Consider the following 22,175-nt stretch of genomic DNA (forward strand, 5'->3'; position numbering starts at 1 on the left):
TGTGCCCTTTTAAACAAATTTGATAGAATTCTAGAATCTGCAAAAGTCAGAATCAATACTATTAAAGCATTTATACGACTCGATCTACAAGCCTTTAAATTGTTACTCGATTAAAATGAACTGAAACTTTATAAAAGACAAAATTCTAGAAGACATAGCACGACAAAAGCCATGTATATCGACACACTTTATTGCGAACGACGAGGTGTACGACAAGCAACCGCATTAAGTATTCCGTTCCGGCGAACCGAGCTAGAATTCGTTATCGAACCCCAGAACGATTATACATTCGACTTTGTGGCTGACTTGTAACTAACGTTATCCTCTTTCTATATTTTTCGTTAATCATTCGCCTGTCGAATTTACCGATAAACCTGGTCTCCACTCTGTTATTTTAAAACACGATAAACAGTATATACACTTATCAAAATACATATTATTGCAAACAGCGAAGTAAATGGAAATGCGGTCGTGCGTTCAAAGAAATCAAATTCATCGTCAAAGTACAAGAATGATCGTACAGTATCGTTTAACCGGATGGGGAACATCGTTTCGCCATATTTTTATCTTTCATCGACAAACGGCGAGCCTAGACGACGGCAAAAATTCGTCCAGACAAAACACCGGGAGAAATTATAGCAGAGAACGAATCGAACGAGAACCGACCGCATTAAACATTCCGTTTCGTCGAAATCGAATTCGTCGGAATTTTATACGTGCTGCTGCTGTGTGGTTTCACGCGTGCGCGCCCGCGCGCACAAGGTCTCGGTCCTCCTCGTTGGCTCCTCCCGATCTCCAGTGGCGAGGCATACACAAAAACGCGCAAGATCGGGTATAAAATTTACGAGTCCTAACTCCGTTTCGTCGCGCCGTACGTTTAACGATCGATATTTACGACTGATTTTTCACGGTTGCTACGTAGGTAAAAGGAGTGGGTGGTTTGTTCTCGAGTCGAAATTATGACAATCATATCACTGTTTGGTTCCATATAAATAGCATTGTATTTCACAATTTTTCGTGTACACTTCAATAAATATCTTTTAAGATGTATTTACATAGCGACTGGGGAGGGGGGGGGCAGGATAATTGATTAGAAGAGAAGACTAACAAGCGACTTGTAACCGTGGTGAACACTTAATTTTCGTTCGATTAATTTGGTAAAATACTTTCGATATTGTGCTTTGTCATATCCTTAGTCGGAAAATTCTCTGTCGATCGTATGAACTCTGACGACATGCATGAAATTTCTGATTCGTGGCCGTGTAAAGTAAAAAAAAAAAAACGGGAATAGATATCACCGGTTAAGAGTTCACACGCTGAAGTAACGATTCGACGTTTAGATGCCGTCGGGCGACTCTCTCTCGCGCCGAGTTCTACTGGTCTCGGCGGGCGGCCATTCGTGCCCGCGAAACGAAAACAAAAATTCTCTTGACGTTAGCGTTAATCATTTTTTTATGGCACTGGTTCGATCGTCCGCGATACACAAAATCACACATGCACGCGTAAAATATTCTCGTTACGGTCGTGGCAAGCACACACTACACGTCATATCGGTCACAGAATCTTCGATGACTGCTCTGGTGTCCTCGGGAGGGTCGAAGGATTCCAATTGGTTCGTCATCTCCGTCTTCGATCTCGTAGTTTGAGTTGACTGCTCCAAATTCGATTGACACACCGTTCCTCACCCTCAACACGTCGATTACTCGGTGTACAATCCTCCAAGTAAACTGCAATTCCTTTCCTGTACAGTTTCACAGGTTCTCCTACTAGCTGATAACTCTCGTAAATCGCAGTTCTTTTCTTGATTTACAATGTCGACTGATATCTTAGTCGATGGCTGTCCAAAATTTCTCTTCAGTCTCATCCTCTGATTCGTATATTCCATATTACAATTCGACACACACACACACACATACACACACACATCCTCTGCGTGGACCACGGTTTTCGACTAAAGCTTCTCCAGAGCGCGACTATTCGTTAACAACTCCCTAGTGAGTCTCCACACTTGCTTCGCTGCGTTCTCCAGCCCGCTCGGCGATTTCCCCTTAAATAGATCAAGATTTGGCAAGAAGTAGTGAGGACACCTCCGACACTGCAGGCAAGAGATCAGTTGCAATAGAATTCCGTTGATGCGGTCCGCGATACACGTCTCGTCCCATTCGGTCTCGTGAGGATGCTTCTCGCATTCATACAACAATAGAGTCTTCATATGGTAGCTGGTGACTGGATTTCCGGGTAGATCAAGGTGACGATCCCTTAGAGTTTTCAAGATGCTCAGGCAACGCTTCCTGCTGCCACCTTGAAGCAGACGGTTCTCAGCGTCGATAAAGGATAACGCCCAGGCGTCGCCCTCCATGGCAGACTGTTTCCCTTGGAGGCCTATGCACTCTTTGGACAGCATATCGAAACCTTCCGTTTTCACTTCCGCGACGATATTCGGATGGGGCCAGGGTATATGCGCTATGGGCCAATGGGAGGCCGATCTAGGCCATAGTCCAGCGCATTTGAAGGCTGGCGTGATCTGGACCACGTATCTCTCCCTGATACGCAATTTCACTTCCGTGGTGTCCGCGATCATCTTCACGGAATCTCTGTAGGCGCACTTGTCGCAGGCCTGCGCGACCAGGGTCTGAAACCTCGAACGAATCTTCCTGGCGGACAGGTAACCGGAGGCGGTGATGAACTCCACCCAAAGGGACATAGACCTCTTTCGTCCGTCGCTCAGTTTCAATACCGCGCAACCGGGCAACGTGCCGTCGTCTACGAAATTCAGCACCCCCATTTGATTCAAGTAAATCACGATCTCGAATTCCGTCGGCGAGATCACGTCCAATCCGTCGAAACGTCCGTTGTAATCGGTCAACGAGGAGATGAATCTCGGTTCTTGGACCTCGACCTCCTTCAGTACATCCTGCACCACGCGACACACCTCTTGAATGGTCTTCATCACCTGACTCTTCCTGGTCATCACACGTTCTCCGAAGTACTTGTTGATCTGGTACACCATCTTGGACTGGGCCGCCAGCATATCAGCCGGCAACAGCATCGTTGCGGCGCGGCGCGTGGCTTGAAGCCTTTCGAGAGGCTTCTCTGTTGACTCCTTCACTGACGATCACCGCATTCTGCTTGGGGGTCTCGTTTTATGACCTAGGTTCTTGGGTCTTTTTTAACGAAACTCGATATGTCGTCGACGTTCCTCCATTTACAATCCCGTTACTTCTTTCGTGTAGAAACAAATCCAGTCGAAACTGGAAAACTGTAAATTCCTGATTAGATATATATGTACTCGTTCTCACGGGCCGGTTTTTCGCGTCGCGTCGCAAAGGGACGCCGGTCGCCGGCGGAGACACGAACGAGAAGCGGGAAGACAAGGTGTGCGAGCGACTCCGTGCAGGAGCAGATTGTCGACTGCGCTGTCGTTAACCTCCTCCGCGCCACCCGCTCTCCAGCACCTAACATGGGCGTGCCAAGACCTAACCCATGGCCTAACCCAGACCACGCCACGTGGTCCGCCATTCGACGAATCCCGAAGCTTGAAGGGGCCACGGAGGCGTGACCCGCCGCGGCAGACCGACAAGATCGATCCGTGGCTTGTTCTACCTATACGTTATCCACCTCGAAGGACGAAGCCAGCAACGCGGCTAACCCCAAAGCGGAGCCCTTCTTCCCCCATGAATTATGTAGATTAGACTTGTTTTATTTCGTGCTCGTGGACACACGGCCATTCCTCCGCAACCCCTTTGAGCTGCTCCGAAATTTTCGTTATGGTGGAGACCGGCTCGAACAGGGGGATCACGCTTGGGTAACCCCTCAGCCGCGAGTGAATTTTTGCTCATCGTTTTGATACGTTTTCGGATGGTTTTCGAGTTTGTAACATGAAGGGACAATGAGATAGGTTTTTGCAGTTTGTTTTAGGTAATAATGAAATGTTTCAAATCGGATTGTTAGGAGTGATATTATCTAAGATTCAGGCGTTTTGGAATGTCCTAATGGAAGTTGTATAGGAATGGAACATATGCAAACTCACCCAAAGTGGTCCCAGCTGTACTTTTAGATACATTTTATGTAATCGTCTAGAGCACTAAAATAGAATGACATAAAATCTCAATCGAGATTGTTCTATTGAACAACCAAGATAGTTCCCTACATGTATATGTATACAAAAGAGAAGGCCTTGGTAATAAAAGGATCAACCTTCATAATTAAAATACTATCCGAATGGTACATTTCCAAAATATGTTAGCCTCACCAACTTACTCCAGAAAGTCAACATTCGTTCGATTGTTCATCTGCAACCCTCTTTACTATCAAACTTACACAGGCTGTTTTATACAAAACAAACATATCCTCAACAGAGTAGTTCCCATAGAACGTCTCCAATCAGAGAGACTGTTTTTCAATTGACATTTTCATCCAGAAGCCTCTCGTAATACCCACCGTCGAAAGGCTCTTTCCGTGAGCAGTTTCTCGAGAACATTGTTGCAAAACGTGTCGGGCGTGCGTCGTATTCCCTCCTCGCTAAAATAAGAAATTTCGTTCGCGATGGGTACGAGAGTCGGAGCCTGAGTTATCAGAGAAGGCGCCCGTGCAAAAGGGGAACGGTTTTATTTACAGCCGTTTTATTGAGAACCGGCCCGCGGTCAACCGTGGAAAAAAAAGTCGGTATAAAATCTACGTTTAACGACGACACCGATAACTCTACCATTAAGGCTTGTAAATCGCGGGTCGAAATTGCAAGATACGGCGCGTAAAGTGTGCTTCATTGGATTCGCGTCCTACGGTGGAAACGTTTTCCTCTCTCACTTTGTTTTACGGGGCAATAATAATAACGTAAATTCCGTAACGATCCGGCTGGGTCGCGTGGTACACCGGCGTGGAAACCGAGTGGCCAACGAATCGTCGTCCGTTGCAACGTGAGAAAGATAAGGAGAGAAATTTCAGGCGGGAATTAAGATAAGAACCGGAGGGAGATCGGGACTTCTTTCGTAGGCGTATAGCGGCAATGAAACTCGGTAGCGCGATGTTTTGACGAGGCGTTTCAATCTCCTCGAATGCGTACGGAAGTGTTAATATCGTAGATAATAATTACGCCCCGGGATGGTTTTATATTCTTGGCCCGTGCGGTGAATTTCCGGCTTAAATTAACTGGCGACTGAAAAATTATCTGTGTGTCATTGACTGTCATAATGGGCAATTATCGAGATAACTTCTACTGGGTGTTCTTTGAAACCGTGGTACAATTTAGTGATGTGTGAGATTTTTTGATGAATTTATTCATTTTATTCTGTGCAGTTCGCTGCCGAATTGATGGTTTTTTTTCTTTCTTAAATGTTGCCTTGTTAAAGAGCATCGTAGTAAGTAGATGTAGCGAGTTATGGTCAGACTTTTGTACAAAAGCCATTAGGATCAGTGGAGAAGGTGTAAGTGCACAATTAGAAAATATGAAATGCACTAGTCAAAATAGGTAGAGTCTAGAGTTTCCGAAAGATCGCAGAAATTGCATCTTGTAACTTCGTTAAGTAGTGTAATAAAATGTAGTAGTTCTGTGAGACTACAGAGTAACTGAAGAGTATGAAATATATCGAAGAGTCTGTTTGTGTTGTATTAGATTTCAGAAAAATATGAAAGAATTCCACGTAAATTCGTTTAAAGTACATTTTCGTGTGAGACGTATGTATTGAACAATTACATATACGGAAATTGTCAATTTATTTTGCATCAAACTGTATGATAAAGTGCTCCAAACAGACGATCTTCTACTTATATTCAAGATTTAGGGTTCGCTCGAATGACTCACAGAGACTTGATACGAGACGAGATGCGTTTATTTAATTATTTACATTATGTGTTCGAACATCGATTCGAGTAAAAATAAATATCGTTTAAATAATATAAAAAAGTATGTACATATAACAATACGTAGTGTCCAACTACCGTCGGAAGCTCGCCGCTAACCGATTATAAACATTAGATTAATAACGACAACGGATCACACGACGATATTCACATCAGCCATATTTGAACAGGTAAGAGTACCTAACAGAGTATTTAGTTGATCGTTCGTATATTGTTAGTAAGCACGACATTCAATTGTCAGTTAAAAGCTTCAGGTCGTCAAAACGTGTGGTAAAAATTTTCAAAATTTCAAGAATTCCTCATCGATCTCGATCGATGTCTCGCGACTTGGTCGACGGAATTCAACGAAAAACAGCCAATCGCACTGGATCGAAACTAAAACCTAGCAACAATAATTTATCGCGGCAGAAACGGAATCTCGATGAAGATATTGCACCAGAACGCACCGTTGCACCGGTAATCGAAGTCTGACTTCGATATGTCCGTGCCGTTTACTAACAAAAGAAAAGAAAAATACAAAAACAACGATTAAAGTCTACGGCCCCAGTTTCGATCGTTGCACCATCTCCAGACTCTAATACGTTCAAGCTACTATCGGAAAGTAACCGGTGAAAGTAGACGATCCACGTTCACGGCGAGTGTAAAAAAAAGCGGGCAAAGAACCGGCGCGAAAGCGGTAGTATCTCGAAAGCGTAATTCACGCGAATTCACCGAATCTCTCCCCTGACAGAACGTTCGGTTCGTCCACCGAGCCAATCGAACAATCCGGCTAAAGCTTCTCTAGTGCACGACTGTTGGTCAATAGCTCTCTGGTGAGTCTCCAGACTTGTTTCGCGGCGTTCTCCAGGCCGCTTGGTGATTTCCCCTTGAACAGATCCAAATTGGGCAGGAAGTAATGGGGGCACCTTCGACACTGTAGGCAGGATATCAGCTGCAGGAAGATCCCGTTAATACGATCCGCCAGGCATCCTTCGTCCCACTCGGTCTCCAGGGGATGCTTCTCGCATTCGTAGAGCAGCAAGGTTTTCATGTGATAGCTGGTCACCGGATTCCCAGGAAGGTCTAGATGTCTGTCCCTCAGTGTTTTCAGTATACTGAGACATCTTCTTCGACAACCACCCTGTAGTAACCTCGTCTCGGCTTCGGTGAAGGATAAAACCCAGGCGTCCCCTTCCATCGCGGATTGTTTCCCTTGAAGGGCTACGCTCTCTTTAGACAACAAATCGAAACCCTCGGTTTTCACCTCTGCCACCAGATTCGGATGTGGCCAGGGTATATGCGGAATCGGCCAATGCGCCGCCGATCTTGGCCACACGCCCGAACACTTGAACGCCGGTGTAATTTGCACCACGTATCTCTCCCTGATACGCAACTTCACCTCGGTGGTGTCCGCGATCATCTTCACGGAGTCCCTGTACGCGCACTTGTCGCATGCCTGCGCCACCAGGGTCTGGAATCTCGAGCGGATCTTCCGGGCGGACAGGTAACCGGACGCGGTGATGAACTCGACCCATAGGGACATGGACCTCTTCCGTCCGTCGCTCAGTTTCAGTACAGCGCAGCCCGGCAGGGTGCCGTCGTCGACGAAGTTGAACACACCCATCTGATTCAGGTAGAGGACCACCTCGAATTCGCCGGGCGAGATCACCTCGAGGCCCTCGTAACGGCCGTTGCACTCGGTCAACGATGAAATGAATCGCGGCTCCTGTACCTCGACCTCTTTCAGCACGTCCTGCACCACCTTGCACACCTCGCGGATCGTTTTCTGTACCTGGCCCATACGGGCCTGTACCCTTTCCCCGTAGTATTTGTTCATTTGATAGAGCATCTTGGACTGCGCTGCCATCATATCCTGCGGCAGCAACATGTTTCTGTACAGGGCTGAATGTGATCGCAGAGGGACAATCAGCTCTGTCGGGAGGCCCGATCAGCCTCGTTGTTTCGCGTGATCTCGAGGTAGCCTGATCGACGTGTCGTTACCACTGTCCTCCATGGTCTGGTTTATCCGTTGTTACTCCGAAAAGAAAAAGAAAATCGGTGTCGATTCCTATTTGGCGCTCGACTAACGTGGTGTCCGCGGAAGATACTCTCGATGGAAGGAGTCACGGACGAGGAAATCGTGCACGAGCGAGCAATCGTACGGCAGGTGTTGTACGTGGAACGAACGCAACTCGAGGTGTTCCGCGCGCGCGCGAGGACAGAGAGAGCCCCGGTGACCACCGGCCCGTTCAACTGCCCTTGTAGTTGTGTACCGGGTTCCCAAAGTCCCGCCTTCCGAAACGACGGGGTCACGTGGAGTGTGCGCGTCCTCGCCACGCCTCCTATCGTTCCTCCTCTACCGAGTCGGGCTCCTCTGCGCCGCACCGGCCGCTCTCGTTGTACACCATCGTGCGCATTTTCACCCTTTCGATCCGATGTACACCCTGTGTTTTTTTTTCAGTTTTTTATTCATTTGTTTACCTAGCCGGATTGTTTTGGCACCGACGATAGATACAGGGGGAGCGAATAATGGTAAACCTCGCAACACGATAAGGGTGACATTAATCCACCCCTGCATTCAAATTTGGATTGATGTGGGGACTGATTCGTAGATACTGGTTGATTATTTATTATTACAAAAGATATATGTTTTCGTTTCTACCTTATTCGAGTTGAAATAGAATATTTGGAATTTCATAATGAGTTAATGTAATTGGGAAATTGTCTTTGTTCAAAACTTGACGTAAGGGTGGTTTCGATCGGTATTGGTCTCTAACGGAGGATTTATGGTTCAACTTATGATTCCAACTACTGGTGTTCTTTCGTTCAAATTTCAATTCAATTCGATGTCGTGATTTCCACCCACTCGTGTGATTAACAACCATCAAGTGACATCAATTCGCCCCTCCTTGTCTCACCCGCGAATGAATTGCCGGAGCAGAAACATGTCACCGGAGAACGTATTGTCCCCCTCGATGGGGTCGCATGAGAATTCCACGCACGACCATTTCGCGTCGATAATCCCGTCGCATGGGGTCATTTGAATATTCGACATTCGAATAAGAAACAGAAATTCCGTTACCACACTGGCGAACACCACGAACGTTTTCCTCTTTGTTCGCGAATCAGGAACAGCCCCCGCAGCCAGCAATACCAACGCGTACACTATCGAATGGCAGATGCTCGAGGCGAGGAATATCTAGTATTGGACGACACCACAGCTTACCAATGCTTCTGCTTTATGTCGCGATCGTAAAAACTCACGGTGAGAATACCTGTCCAAGAACGTATCGATAACCAGACAAGATATCCTCGTATGTCGAACGTTCTTCCCATAAGATTTCTGAGATTACAGCATCTGTGTGTGTGTGTGTGTGTGTCGTAGAATAGTCGTCTGTCCTCCTGTCGACCTTTTTAACCCTTTTGCTGTCGAGGGAAATCTAACGACGCGCCACCGGTTTATGGCCACAAGGACGTTCCTGTCTTTGATGTCGGCGGAAGGGTGGTTACCATGGGCAGACAGTAACACAGAGAGTAGTTTCTTTGGTGTGAGGTCTAGTTGTGTGTATACAAGCAACTTTTATGACCTGTGGGAAAACTGTTTCCTGAAAATGATGGTTTGCAGCTACACCTATGGGTCACTAAAAGTCACCCTTGGGACATGAGTATCCTATAAGTCCTAAATTATTACATTGAAATTTGTGGAAGTGGTTTGTGGTATTTTTTACGGGAACAATGTTTTGACCCTCGACGCAAAGTGACTTGAAAAGGTTATTTACCAAGAGTGTTGCCGTAAACTGGGAATAGGAATTGAGTTCGCTTTGAGACTCGGACTCTTCGAGCAGAAACCTACAACCCCAACAAAGACTTAAGCCTTGTTACAAATGAAATATCCGATGCTTTAAAATCTTAAATACTTCAGTAATATTTTGCTCTTGTAAAACAAAATCGCTAGGACTATCCATTGTTCTATGGTTGAAAATACGCAACAAGACCATGCGTAGCAAGAATTATTCGCGGAAAGCCCTCAACGGCGTGCTGCTGCTCGTTTTGCCCGCCTCGTTCCCGGATAATTGAATAAAGTTCAGAAATCCAATCTACTTGAAGTTGGAGTAGTAGATTGGTGCCCACCAGTCCTGCTATGCTCTCACTAATACGACTTGATTCATGAGTCGAGCACGTGCATCTTTCTCCCTCCGTTTCGCCTCCCCCTTTAGTCTCCGTCTTCCTCCGGAGCGATGTTTTCGCGTAAGGGACCGAGGGGTCAAACGTTCTGCTACATCAGCCCTCGCATTAATGCAGGAGCCGGCCTCTTCTTGCGCCCTAAACGTGCCTTTCATCATCCCATTTCGACTTAATTCGTTTATCATCTGAATTATTTGTACACTCACGGGATAGCCGGGGGATCGGTTTCGGGATGACGCCTTCCATGAGACCATCTTTCATTCGAAGAGGGGGTGGTTTCCTGCTCGTTTGTAAGTATCCTGCGAGTAAGTATAAAAGATGGAAAGAAAAGGCATTAAAGGGGAGAAGTGTTCTCTCATTTACTGTAATAATCATCTTCAATTTCCACTATACAGTGACTCACGTATTCGTTTATATACTTCCAAAATTACAATTATGTGTACAAAGTATGCAATGTCGATGTATGTGTCCTCATGATTTATACTTCTATCATGCTTTTTGTGATACATTTATCTTCATTTTGAAATAAGATTCGTAATTTGATACGTAATGTGGTGAAATAAATGTGACAGCCTCCTGTTAACAAATTTCACCTATATTAATGCAGAGGATGATCCTTAAAGGGGTCTTCAACGATTACTGTCAGTCAAATTTCGCCAAGTTCTGATTTTTACTCGAAAGCAAATTTTTTCCAAAGTTATTCAATTCGATTCCTCTTTCCAAGGTCAGAATATTCGTAGCGTTTACAAGCTTTCCAAATAACTTAGAAGGAAGAAGTTTCCATCGTGTTCGCCTCCAGTCGTGTATATCTAATAAGCCGATCGGTCCTCTCTCGGAGACTCCGGTGGTATCCAGTTCGCTTAAAAGAGCAGTCCTAGGCAAATGCTGAGTCTGCCAAAACATTCCTCGGGTCTCCTTTTACGTGGCGGCAGGTAAAAGAACTCCTTGCCCGGCTCCTATTGCGTGGCGTTTGTTTCTCATTGTGTAACGTTTTCAACGAAGAATCGACGACGCGGCACGACGTTTCACGCATCCATCCAGGCGAACCGACACGGACCAGTCCGCCAGGATCGAGAGGCGGCCTTGTAAATCAGCTCGAATGAACATCCACGCGTAATCCCGAATAATCCAGGGCTCAGTCGTTGAGCTCCAACAGCCGGCAAAACTAGAGAGTGCTCCAGTGTGTAGTATGTATTTCACGTTGGTTTTTCTCCTTGGTTAATGACACGAGAGAAGAACGGCTCTCGAATCCCGCGATTCGATCTGGATCGAGAGTACTGTGCTCCTATTGGAAGCTGCTAGCGTAAAAAATTTGAAAAAATTGATCTTAAACATATTGTGCGAGACCTGAATTACTTAAAATGAAGTCTTTTTGGGAGAATTCTTTGCAGTTTTATGAACAGAAACTAGATTAGAATATCTTTCAATACAGTCTTCTTGAACAATTTTCGACTCGTGATTTGGAATCCGGATTCAGTGATGCAGGACAAAGATAAGCTGGAACAAGTATCCTACTTGGGCATTGTATTCACATTTATGTAATATCTGACAGTTTATCCTATTCCTGACAACAGATCGTGTTGTTTCGCGGTACCAATGTAGCCCAGATACGGGTTAATCAAATGGGGGAACATTGTCGTTTAGCGTGTACCGAGCGCCATTAACTCGGTTCGTTCTGTCCAATTACTTTCGTTCACCGACCTAACAACGTCGGCTTCGCGAGATCCACATTCCGAGTCCGGTACGCGGAGGAAGCCGTGTGTCCCTTAAAGGCTGGGACGGTGTTACGCCGGTTTAGACACCTTTTTTGCCGGTACTGGTAGCCAGCAAATCCAACGTTTAATAAGGGAAACGAGGCCAGTCGCGTCGCCAGGAGCCCTTTGTGCGTCCGGACGCCGCGATGCGCTATCTCGTGTGAGATACGGTAATAAAGGTATGAGAACACGCACGTGGCACGCATAACTCATTGTCGCTCGGGATCGTCTTGATGGCTCTCGAACGTTTTGTTCCCCATCCGGCAGGCGTTCACGCAACGAACGCTCGGTAGAGCGATACATTTTAGAACTTCCGTGAAATTCGTCTCGTAGCGTGTGTGTGTAATAAACTTTCATTTAAGAAGTTTAATTAGAGTGAAGTGATTTTAAGACGATGGGGAAAAGAAGACTGAATATAGAGAGAATATATAGAGACAAGTGTATTTTCTCACACGATAGAGTGGGGGAACCCCAAAAGATATAGGGGAAGGTTGCTGTATTTGGACAATCGCCTACATAGGTTAGACTACTACTCTAACTTTTCATGTCTAAGCAATTGCGCCGTATGAAAATATGCGTTGCTTATATACTAACCTGGTTAATTTAATTAAAAGACAAATTGACAGTAGTGGTCCAACCTAGGCGATGGTTCAAATTCGACTTTCTTCCCCTACACTCTTGGAATATTTTACATTTACGATTCATAAACACTCGAAACATCAGTTTTTAACATGTCGCGTGCAACAGAGAAATAAAATTTCTAGGATTTCTAGCTACAAATCAATAGCCTCGACACGTTTCGTCAATGATTCACGCTCTTTAATGTACAACCAATCACCGGCAAGCATCGTTGTTATCCACATAGGATAGTAAAGTCTGATAAAACACGATCATTCTACCGAGCGACAAGGTTCCAAAAGGAGCATCTCGTTAAACTCCCTGGCGCCGGTTTCCCTGCCGGTGTATGTGGAGATATAATTAATGATCAGGCCACTTGGGCTGTTCATATCCGGGAATCGAATAAACCACACCTGGGGGTGCTCCTCCCTTTCTGCTGCCTAGCCACGAGCTGTATCGTGATTTCGAGTGGTTCGCACTTCGGAAGAGGAGCCGCCAGAAAGAGAGAGGGTGCCTCTTGTAGACAGCCTGGGTCAGAGCAGGAGAGGCCGGGGGGTCTATTATTGTCCGGTGCTTAATCTGTTTGTTGTATACCGCCGGCGGGCTGCTAAGTGGTCCCCATTCTATGGGTGCCCTATGGGTGTACATAGAGAGAGGCAGCAGCCAGCCAAGGGGTCCCTGTGAACGCGACACATGTTGTTACATCACGACGCCCCATTGTCCGTCGTGAAACCCCCGGACGCACTGCTGAGTTCGGGGACGATTTCTGGCCGGTGAGAGATGAACGCCGCATGGGGAACACTAATCGCGGCACCACTTGACACTCCGCCACTCCTCGAGAGCTCTTTTTAACCGCGTACACTCTCTCTCTCTTCTCGGTCTCCGCGTCTCTGCTGATGCACCAGCACGGTTCATCGAACGTGTAAACATATTAGTCGCGCGACACCGGTGGCTGGGAGGCTCCTCTCGGAACGACACATGCAGGGGTGTCGGCTGTTTCAACCACTCACTCCAGTAGAACATGTACTTTTCGTCGTGTCTCTATCTAAGGTTCTATCGACTTTCACATAAAATGAAAGCTTTACTAAAATTTATTGAAATTATTACTGTACTGAATTTCTGAAAATTGGGTACTCTATAAATATATAAAATCTGCAGTCTATACGTTATGTACTAGATACAGAACATTTTTGCGTGGGGTGATAGGTTGAACTTAACGTAAGTAAGTAGCAGTGAGCTTCAATTTCAAGTTTGTTGTACGGTATTAGGGGTGCACATTTTTTATACTTCGTCTTTTTATTATTATATGTACTTGACTTTTATGGAATTTATATACTTTCTAGTATATACATACTTCTATTGCGAATTGATAGTCTTTGGGAGTATAAAGGGGCGAACAACCACCATGTATCAGTACGATATACCGCGCGTGTTGTATCTACATCACGATCACAGCATCCAAACAACGAATGCCGTATCACGACACGGCTTTTATCAATTTCACACAGTGTTTGCGAGGAGCCTGCGCAATCGTTCTTAGGGGTTGGCTCTGTGTCTCGCCACCCCTTGCCTCTTTTCCCCGATCTCGTGCGTCGAATCGACAGCGAAACAATTCTAACAATCAACATATCTAACAATAACACTAACGAGAATGTCCTCGTCAATATTATTCCATAAATATTGTTTTTATTAAACTTGCTGTTCTACTCGGATCTACATGACCTGAAATGAAGATTATATTTAAATAGGTATTAGGTTTTCAAATATTTGTTATTAGTATCTAATATATTTAAATTTTACGTCTACTTTTTGTATATTTCCCATTTCTTCAGAATAAATTATTTCAAACTTTGAAGGAATACAAATGTGAAGAATAAATGTCAACAGCAGGGTTGAGTATGACAGCGATCATCCATCTGAAATTAATTAGACACATTAGAGAGTTAGATGTGCGTGGTTCTAGTAACTATTGTCAAAAGTGTTGTCTTATTTTTTTTACTATGGCAGATTCTCACGAATGATTCTCTCTGACAAAATTACATGGTCCTGCGACGACTTATTAATACAAACAGTACGCGTTGTACTTAATCCCCCGGAGTTGACGTGACGTTTATGGTCCCTGGAGACCCCGTAGCCGCTTATGTATTTGTAATTAGATTTCGACATGCGTGCATTGCAGCTCGCCACCCCTAATGTCATCTCTCTCGCGTATTTACTTGATCTCCCGCAACTTCTAGGGACGGCTCACCGATACTCTCCTCCGGCCACGAAAACATTTTTGTTGTCTATTTTATGTACTTCGTCGCTTGGCATTCTCTTTGTGGTGTGTAGCTGGTTTTTTCTCCTGGTATACGTGGATATGAATTATTTAATACTTCTTAACATTGAAGCAGACGGAACGATCGAACAGCCAACAAGATTATACTTTCGTAAGAATTTCTTCTGCGAATCCGGGTAGGTCGCTACCAGAAAATAATATATCATTGTATGTATGCACGAAGATTATACATATACGTAGGACTACACAAATATATGATATTTTTTTAACGGTGAACTTAACATTGACTCAAGCTTCAATTATTCTGATTAAAAACAGGTATTTTTAAACACTAACTTATTATATAACGATCATTAATAACCTCAACCCCAACCCCTATTGTCGCCAAGAACAAAAATTTCGACGGTCATAGCAACGACAGATACAATCTCGTCGGCGGTTTTTGCTACCGCGAAAGAGTTAACCGCGGAATGGCTCGTTCTGCCGGATTATATCGAGGATAATTTCATTTTCAGCGCGTAAGGACATATAACGACGTAAGGCGGCGGCGGCGGCGGCGGCGGCGGCGGCGACTGCTCATTAAGAGGGAAAAATTGAAAGGCCTCCGCTGTCCGTAGGGCGGTAAATTGGGCTCTGTCCTTCTTTTGTCCTGTCCCTCGGCCTCTTTCTCCTCCGTTGGTGCGTCTCGTCCTTTTTCTGCCTCCCCCTTTTCGCCTACGAGAGTTGTGTTCACGACTCGTTCGAGAGCGCAAGTCCGCGAAGTCCTGGGATCGATTCCCGGCTCAGCAGGAGGCTCCTCCTACCATGACGGCCATCTTGCAACCGGCACTGGTCTCACTATATCACATCACACTTCACTGCATCCAGGTTGCATACTTACAGTCAGCCATGCGATCGCACCCTGACTTCGTACCGCTTCGATGTTTCTTGGACCCTTACCCCGACCGAAGGTTCCGTCTTGCTTCCGGTCGTTTCGAATCCTCGAGCCTTTCCTCGGATCCTTTATGTCTATGTTCGTTAGCGTTAAGTCGATGAATTCCTTCGAATACCCGAGGAGGTCAAGAACTTTAGAGCGAACACGTATGTAGGACGATCGACAGGACTTGAAAGATCGCGAAACTTAGAATATTCGAAGCACTGCTAAAGGTCGATCGACAGATCTTATCTTACGGACGTTCAGCCAGTGTTCTTGCTTACAGAAGTCGTAGTGTACTGGCACGTATTAAATATACAGAAAAATATGAATTTTTCTGGAATAAATTTACAAAACCAAAAATGTTGTACAATTTACTATTTTCAGTTGACTGGCTTGATCGCTGAAAAAAACTTGAATTCAAACAGGTAAACAGAGTGTTGTCTTTCTTAATAGTCAATAAATCAAGGAACATGTTATCGTGATCAAGAACAAGAAACTAGCTTCAGGTTTTAACAGTTCCCCTTTTTTCCATGAATCGGAAATTACTGAAATCAGGCTGTTAGAAAAAAAAACAGCTGCGTTAACACCGGTTTCTTTTTTTTCTTTGTTTCAGGTGCTCAAGTACTGCGACCACTTGCACGGAAAATGGTACTTCTCGGAGGTCCGCGCGATCTTCTCCCGCCGCTATCTGCTCCAGAATGTGGCCATCGAGATCTTCCTGGCCAGCAGAAGTAAGTCGTGCGATTCGTTTTCGTTCGTTTTCAAACGATCGTCTCGTCGGTTCTGTAATGGTGGAGGCGCGGAGGCCTCCTTTTCGAATCGACGAGCATTCCGTTTCTTGCTCCGGTCGCCCGTACCTTTCTGCATTATTTCACACGACGCGATCTAATCTGGCAGAACGGTAACGGAATCCGGAGCGCGCCCCGAGGTGTGCGCTCCCCCGTGCACTTTTTTACCTAATAAATATCTACGCCGCATTACGCCGTCCGTTTTTTCGCGATCTATCGGACGAGCTCGGCTACACCTGCTGTCTTTCTTTATTTTGTTATCGCGGGTACGTATGAAATTTCGCCATTTCTAACAGTGTATGTAACTCGTATCCCTTTGAGAAATTGTTCGTTCACTATTATTGGGATTCGTCTGGTCCGGTTAAAAATTAAATATATATTCTTTTTTAAACGTGTAAGAAGACATAGACTGTTTGACATACTGACTTACAAGTTATAGACTTTGATAAAAGGTAGCAGGTATAACACCTTTTTACTTTTGTTATCGTTACAATGCATCAATATGATTATTATTTTCTTTATTAATCAACGTTGGCTTATGTTACGATTCGTGATTGATCTGACCGGTGGGTTGATTTGTACGTAGTGTGACAGACTAAAGGACTTCACTCGCTTGAAGGACAAGCCTTCTTATTAATGGGACAACACATTGATTTCAATAATATAGTTTATTAAAATTTAACGATTTATATGTCCTTATCCTTAGTGTTCCCTCTTGCGGTGTGTCAGTTGTCCATTTGGTATTCAAGTGTTCGAGACCATTTCACATGAAATTAATGTCTTCTGGTTCAATATCGATGCTACCGGTTCAATACACCGAAAAGTCCTTCTTACTCGCTCATTAAAATCCTTCTCGATCTCGCACGGGTAACAGGCATAAAGAGCTGGGTCGTTCGTTACACGTCGACATTAAAGAAAACGAAAAAAAAAAAAAAAAAAAAAAAAAAGAAAAAGGAAACGTCGGTTCGTTATCTCGATTTCATTGTAAGGTGTTAAAACATTCCTCGAGGTCGGTTGAGCATCGGTGGACGCCGCGTTTCCCTTGAAATATAGTTGTTCCTCCGAAGAGGATCGTCGGCCGTTGCGTATACTTAAAAACAAACGTGGGAGAATTACTTATACCTGGGGCCTCGGTGGGCCCCGCAATCCCGCTGATTATTTCTCCATGGGCGCAGATAAATTTCCGTCGTGGTCGTCCCTCGATTCTAATCTGATCCCCGACATTCGATGCGTTGTCCGTTGAAACGCTCTCAACGGCCGGAATGTCATCCGTGCTTCGTCGTTCATTAAAAAATTACTGGAAACACGCAGGCGCGCGCGCGCGCGTTCGTTAACGGGACCCAGGTGAAATGCTTGGACACACCGTGATAAATCCTGGAACAATAAAGAAAAAAATACGAGCCGGTCCTCACTTTATATCCCCAACTACGCTGTAACTTTCACGGATCTTTACGGGACACTGTGTGGTCCCTGTTGAATTTCGCTCGAGCTTTGAAAAATCGTCCTGTTCTCCTCGATGCCCACGGAACAGTGATCGTTACAAGGCTTTTCTCCGGTGAACGCGGCGTGACGTTTAGCCTTAATTAGTCGGGCGCACTTGGCACTTAAGTTATTTAGTTTATGCACGGACTTTTCGTGTTACACGTTGGAAGAATGCGGAGGCCCCTTTATCTCGCGGATATGTGATCTATATTTCAGATCGAATGGTAGCTTGTTACTCGTGCAGTTTGAATGTTTGGGGCTTTATGAGTTCCGTGTTTAAGTTGGAGATATTGTATTTTACGGTTGACTATCCTTTTTATTGTGTACTTTAACGTTTCATATGTATTTGAACTTCAATCGGTTTTGTAAATAGACAGTACATATTTCTAGCAATATCGCTGCTATTAAATTTCAAATTGTAATTTATCTTGAGTCAGTTTTTAGCAATAATTACGTTTCTTTTGCTGATTGTTAAAGAAGAGAAACCACAAATTATTACCGTATGTTCGGTATAATATTTTCGGTTAATGCTCAAAAAGGCAAAGTCGACGGGAAGGTTAGAATATTCTTTGACTCTCCGACAGCTCTCTGTGAATTCGGCGTTTTACTTTACTTCTTCCTTGATTAAGACAGACTCGTATATTCTGCCGCTCTGTTCGGAGTTACATAAATTACTCGCAAGTATTTATGGTAACTGTCGCTTCGCACGCTACCCTTTGAACTCTCGGGGAAGCCACAGCCAATCCGGCCGATGCTGTTAAAGCCGTGAAATTAAGTTCATCGCGTATCCTCTTTTCATATTTCCGCATTTAATTTTACTTCTTGAACGCGTGTCTGACGCTCGAGTCTCTCCCGATGAAATATATTTTCTCCGATTAAATAAAGACACGATGGATCTTGATGTACTTCCAATTAATTATTTCGACTGACAAACATAGTTTCCAAATAAAAAATGATCATAGCTAACAACACGGTATAACAGTTAATTCAGAGAGCAAATCCGTGGTTAAATAAATATTATTCGAAACGAATAGAGGACAAGAAGTTATCTTGCAGAGAAAAATAAGACTTTTTCTCCTACTGTTGTACATATACTACCGGCCAGAAGTATAGGAGCATGTCTGATAATTAAGGAAATAGAGAAATATTATTCTACAAAGGTTTGATAAACATAATGTAGTAAAACTGATTGAAAATTCTTTGTATATGTATTTACCGATTTTGTAATTGTTATATCGTAACAGAATAATGAGGTAGACCGCAGATTTTATGTATTTATAGCGTTCTCAATTGTCTGGTATTCAATATTATTGAGAAGTTCAATAAACGATACTATAGTTTTCATTTTACGCGGGACCATACTTTCATATTATTACATTACCATGAAAAATTATTTACATTATTATAAATTATACTTTTGGCCGGTAATGTAAGTAACAAAAGTAAATATAAGGAGTGCATCACGGGGCGCACTTCGTTTGTTAAAAGAATGAAACAAAGTCCGTCTAAGCCGGCGATGCGAGTAAGAAATTCGTCCTTGCCTGCCATCCCTCCGAATGATTGACACACACGATCCGTCCCACGAAATTGGGCCTCCGCTTATAATCCGCACTTTAACGCCTTTTTGTCCGCAGCCTCGATCCTGTTCGCGTTCCCGGACCAGGCGACGGTGAAAAAGGTGATCAAGGCGCTACCGCGGGTCGGCGTGGGCATCAAATACGGGATTCCGCAGACTAGGTAAGGACACCCGGGACTCTGCGCACCGAAAACCCCTTTTGCGAACATCTGGATCTAGGGATCTCGGCCCTCGACTCACTCCACCCCTCCCTGGTACACGCTCCTCGCATTCCGGTTCTTTTTCTTTGTCCCGTTCCGCGGGATTCCGAACGCGATCAGGATCGGATCTAGGACTTTCTTGTACACGATAGAAACAGTCCGGTGGAGATCGTACGATAAAGGGACGCGCGCGGATGGATATCGAAGAGTTTCGTTGGCAGATGGCATAACACGTCAGGAATGCATCGCGACGATGGATCCTGGCCGGTGTTATTGACTAATAGACCTTTTTGTTGAATAACGTCCACGGTGACTTGGTTGATTGAGAAATTCGTTCTGGGAATTTTATGCGACGAATGCCCTTCCTGTCTCTTCGTTCTTATCGATTAATTGTGCACCCTACGATTGTGAACAAAGACAGAACAAAGCAATTCTATTGTCACGGAGATCTTTACTTTCACGTACGATAATTAATTATTGAAAAAATTCTACTAGTATTCGTGAACATAACCCCGTATTACCATTTAGAGAACATAGAATAAAAAATATCATAGCTGTTCACCGATGACAATAATAAAAACCAAGAAAGTTGTATGATTTACAAGGAACAATACGATACTTTCAAGCTAGATTTTCTCGTTTATCCGAGATCAGTTCTTAGAGAGACCTCGAAGCACTCCTTCTTAATCCAAGAATTTTAAGCGAACTAAGAAGTTACGAATTCCTGAAACAAACGAATATATAAGTCGAACAGTCGCCACGACGGGACTAATTCGCGGAAGAGATTAAAATCGCGAAATGGAGGGAGGCATCGGATGATCAGCGAAACGATCGTGTAGATCCGCGTCCTCGCATCGAGATTGTGTTCCAGAGGAATCCTTCCACCCGGTACCAATACTCCCGCAGCCTAGGGACGAGGACAGGCGGCGAGAACAGAGGTTCGCGTATCCACGCTTCGATCCATCCATTAAAGCGCTCCTCTATACGAGAGTAAGAGAGCGAGTCGGCGAGAAGGATACGCCGACCATAAATATACGGAGGCCAACTCGGACGTCTGATCCGAGGGAGATTCCTGGCCAGCAAAAATAATCCGCCGGGTGTATAAAACGTGCATCCGCGTCGTGACGCCCCGTACCACGCTCGTGTCGCGGGAAAAATAAATGTGCCTCGGTATCGACCATATTGGAAAACCTCCCGAGACCGATTTTCTATCGTATCTAATGTTTGGATGTCCTCCTTGTTTTTCATCGTAGGCCATTTTAATATAAGAAATGGTTTAGATCATATTTACCTATTTTATTTTTTTAGACATATCTTGAACGTAAATTGAAGCAAACATGAGTCATAACTTAGGACTATCTAAATTAATAGAACAATATAAACTAGTAGAATCATTTGAAAAGCCAAATCATTCTAGCTTTAATTGAAAAATGTAAAGCATATGGAGCACTAAATATTTTGAAATATCTTGAAACAATAATTTCTTAGATTGGACATTTTAAGTAAGGAGGGTAGTGTAATGGATAAATCCAGTTAGCGGGATACATTCATACTGTACGGAATTCCCACTCCTTTTTATTCTCTTCGATTAGTGCAGAAGATTTTCACAGTTCCGGTAAGATTTGTGGTCAACGTACGCACCCCCGTAATTTATATATCCGGTCGTCATCGCCATGCGTCCCTCCTTCAATGTCATCCGCTGTACGCGCCCAAATCCTAAATCAGTGGACCTCGCCGTTCTCAAAACTGCTCGGCCAGTTTTACAGCGCGAGCATAAAGCACCGCGTCTTGATGTAATAGATTTCACGAATTGGGAGGGAGTGTCGTCGTAATTGCGCAGAAGAGCCTAACCGACTCGCCGTCGACACTCATCTCGTCAGGGAATTCCGTACTGTAATTAAATTCGCGCGCGTAGGCTCTGACAAAATGTGGCGTCGCGTCGACCAAAAAGTTGATTCACTTCTTAGAAGTATAATTCGTTTATGCAGTCCTCCATTTTGTACAAAGTTCTCTTTATCGTGGTGATCACAAAGTATTTGGAGCAGCCGACCCTCTCAATGTTGCATTGTTCTTTCAGGAGGGCGTCGATGATGTCGCCCAGGCAGCTAATGCGAAGCTCGAACATGACGCAGAAATGGCAGCGAAGAGAAATATCGAACTTCGAATACCTGATGTTCCTCAACACGATTGCTGGTAAGATCTTCGAGCAAATATTTTCTATTTTCATAACCTTTCTATTCATTCAGATATTTTCTCCAGAGGGTTGAACTTCGCTTTCTCGTATAGCCGAATCATTCTCTCCCGAACGAGTTTAGAGTAACCGTAATAAAAGGGGATGCTCAACGTCCAGAAGGAAAAAAAAATCATATCGGCTTACCGGTTGCGGGAAAGAAAATGTACGTTTGCGGACAGCCCGATCGTTGCTCGATTTTACCGCGGTCCCCGAGCAAGGGCGGGAGAGAGAGAGAACGAGGGAATGAGGGTATGGCCAGTGGAGGAAGGAGCGACTATGGCTGCACACGGGCGGATGGAATCTGTCG

The 22,175-nt window shown here is 44.6% G+C and overlaps 3 protein-coding genes across 3 annotated transcripts in view; 1 reads left to right on the forward strand and 2 right to left on the reverse strand.

Moving 5' to 3' along the window:
• The window catches only part of LOC107192469 (neurobeachin), a 321,694-nt gene that overhangs the window by 288,236 nt on the left and 11,283 nt on the right, over positions 1-22,175 (forward strand). Inside the window, exons 37-39 of the mRNA XM_015581727.1 lie at positions 16,203-16,320; positions 19,494-19,596; positions 21,713-21,828. Of these exons, the coding sequence (XP_015437213.1) occupies positions 16,203-16,320; positions 19,494-19,596; positions 21,713-21,828 (337 nt within the window). The remainder of the gene's footprint in view (positions 1-16,202; positions 16,321-19,493; positions 19,597-21,712; positions 21,829-22,175) is intronic.
• LOC107192468 (protein mab-21) lies at positions 1,938-3,049 on the reverse strand. Its single transcript, XM_015581726.1, has one exon. The coding sequence runs from the start codon at positions 3,047-3,049 to the stop codon at positions 1,952-1,954; it is 1,098 nt and encodes a 365-aa protein (XP_015437212.1). The 3' UTR covers positions 1,938-1,951.
• On the reverse strand, positions 6,629-7,726 carry LOC107192467 (protein mab-21-like). The gene has a single exon (XM_015581724.1). The coding sequence runs from the start codon at positions 7,724-7,726 to the stop codon at positions 6,629-6,631; it is 1,098 nt and encodes a 365-aa protein (XP_015437210.1).

This window comes from Dufourea novaeangliae, unplaced genomic scaffold (genome assembly GCF_001272555.1).
Source record: "Dufourea novaeangliae isolate 0120121106 unplaced genomic scaffold, ASM127255v1 scaffold343, whole genome shotgun sequence".
Lineage (NCBI taxonomy): Eukaryota > Metazoa > Arthropoda > Insecta > Hymenoptera > Halictidae > Dufourea > Dufourea novaeangliae.

Excerpts from the sequence above, each read along its gene's own strand:
- LOC107192468 (XM_015581726.1), bottom strand. The coding sequence starts at position 3,049 with ATGCTGTTGCCGGCTGATATGCTGGCGGCCCAGTCCAAGATGGTGTAC.
- LOC107192467 (XM_015581724.1), bottom strand. The coding sequence starts at position 7,726 with ATGTTGCTGCCGCAGGATATGATGGCAGCGCAGTCCAAGATGCTCTAT.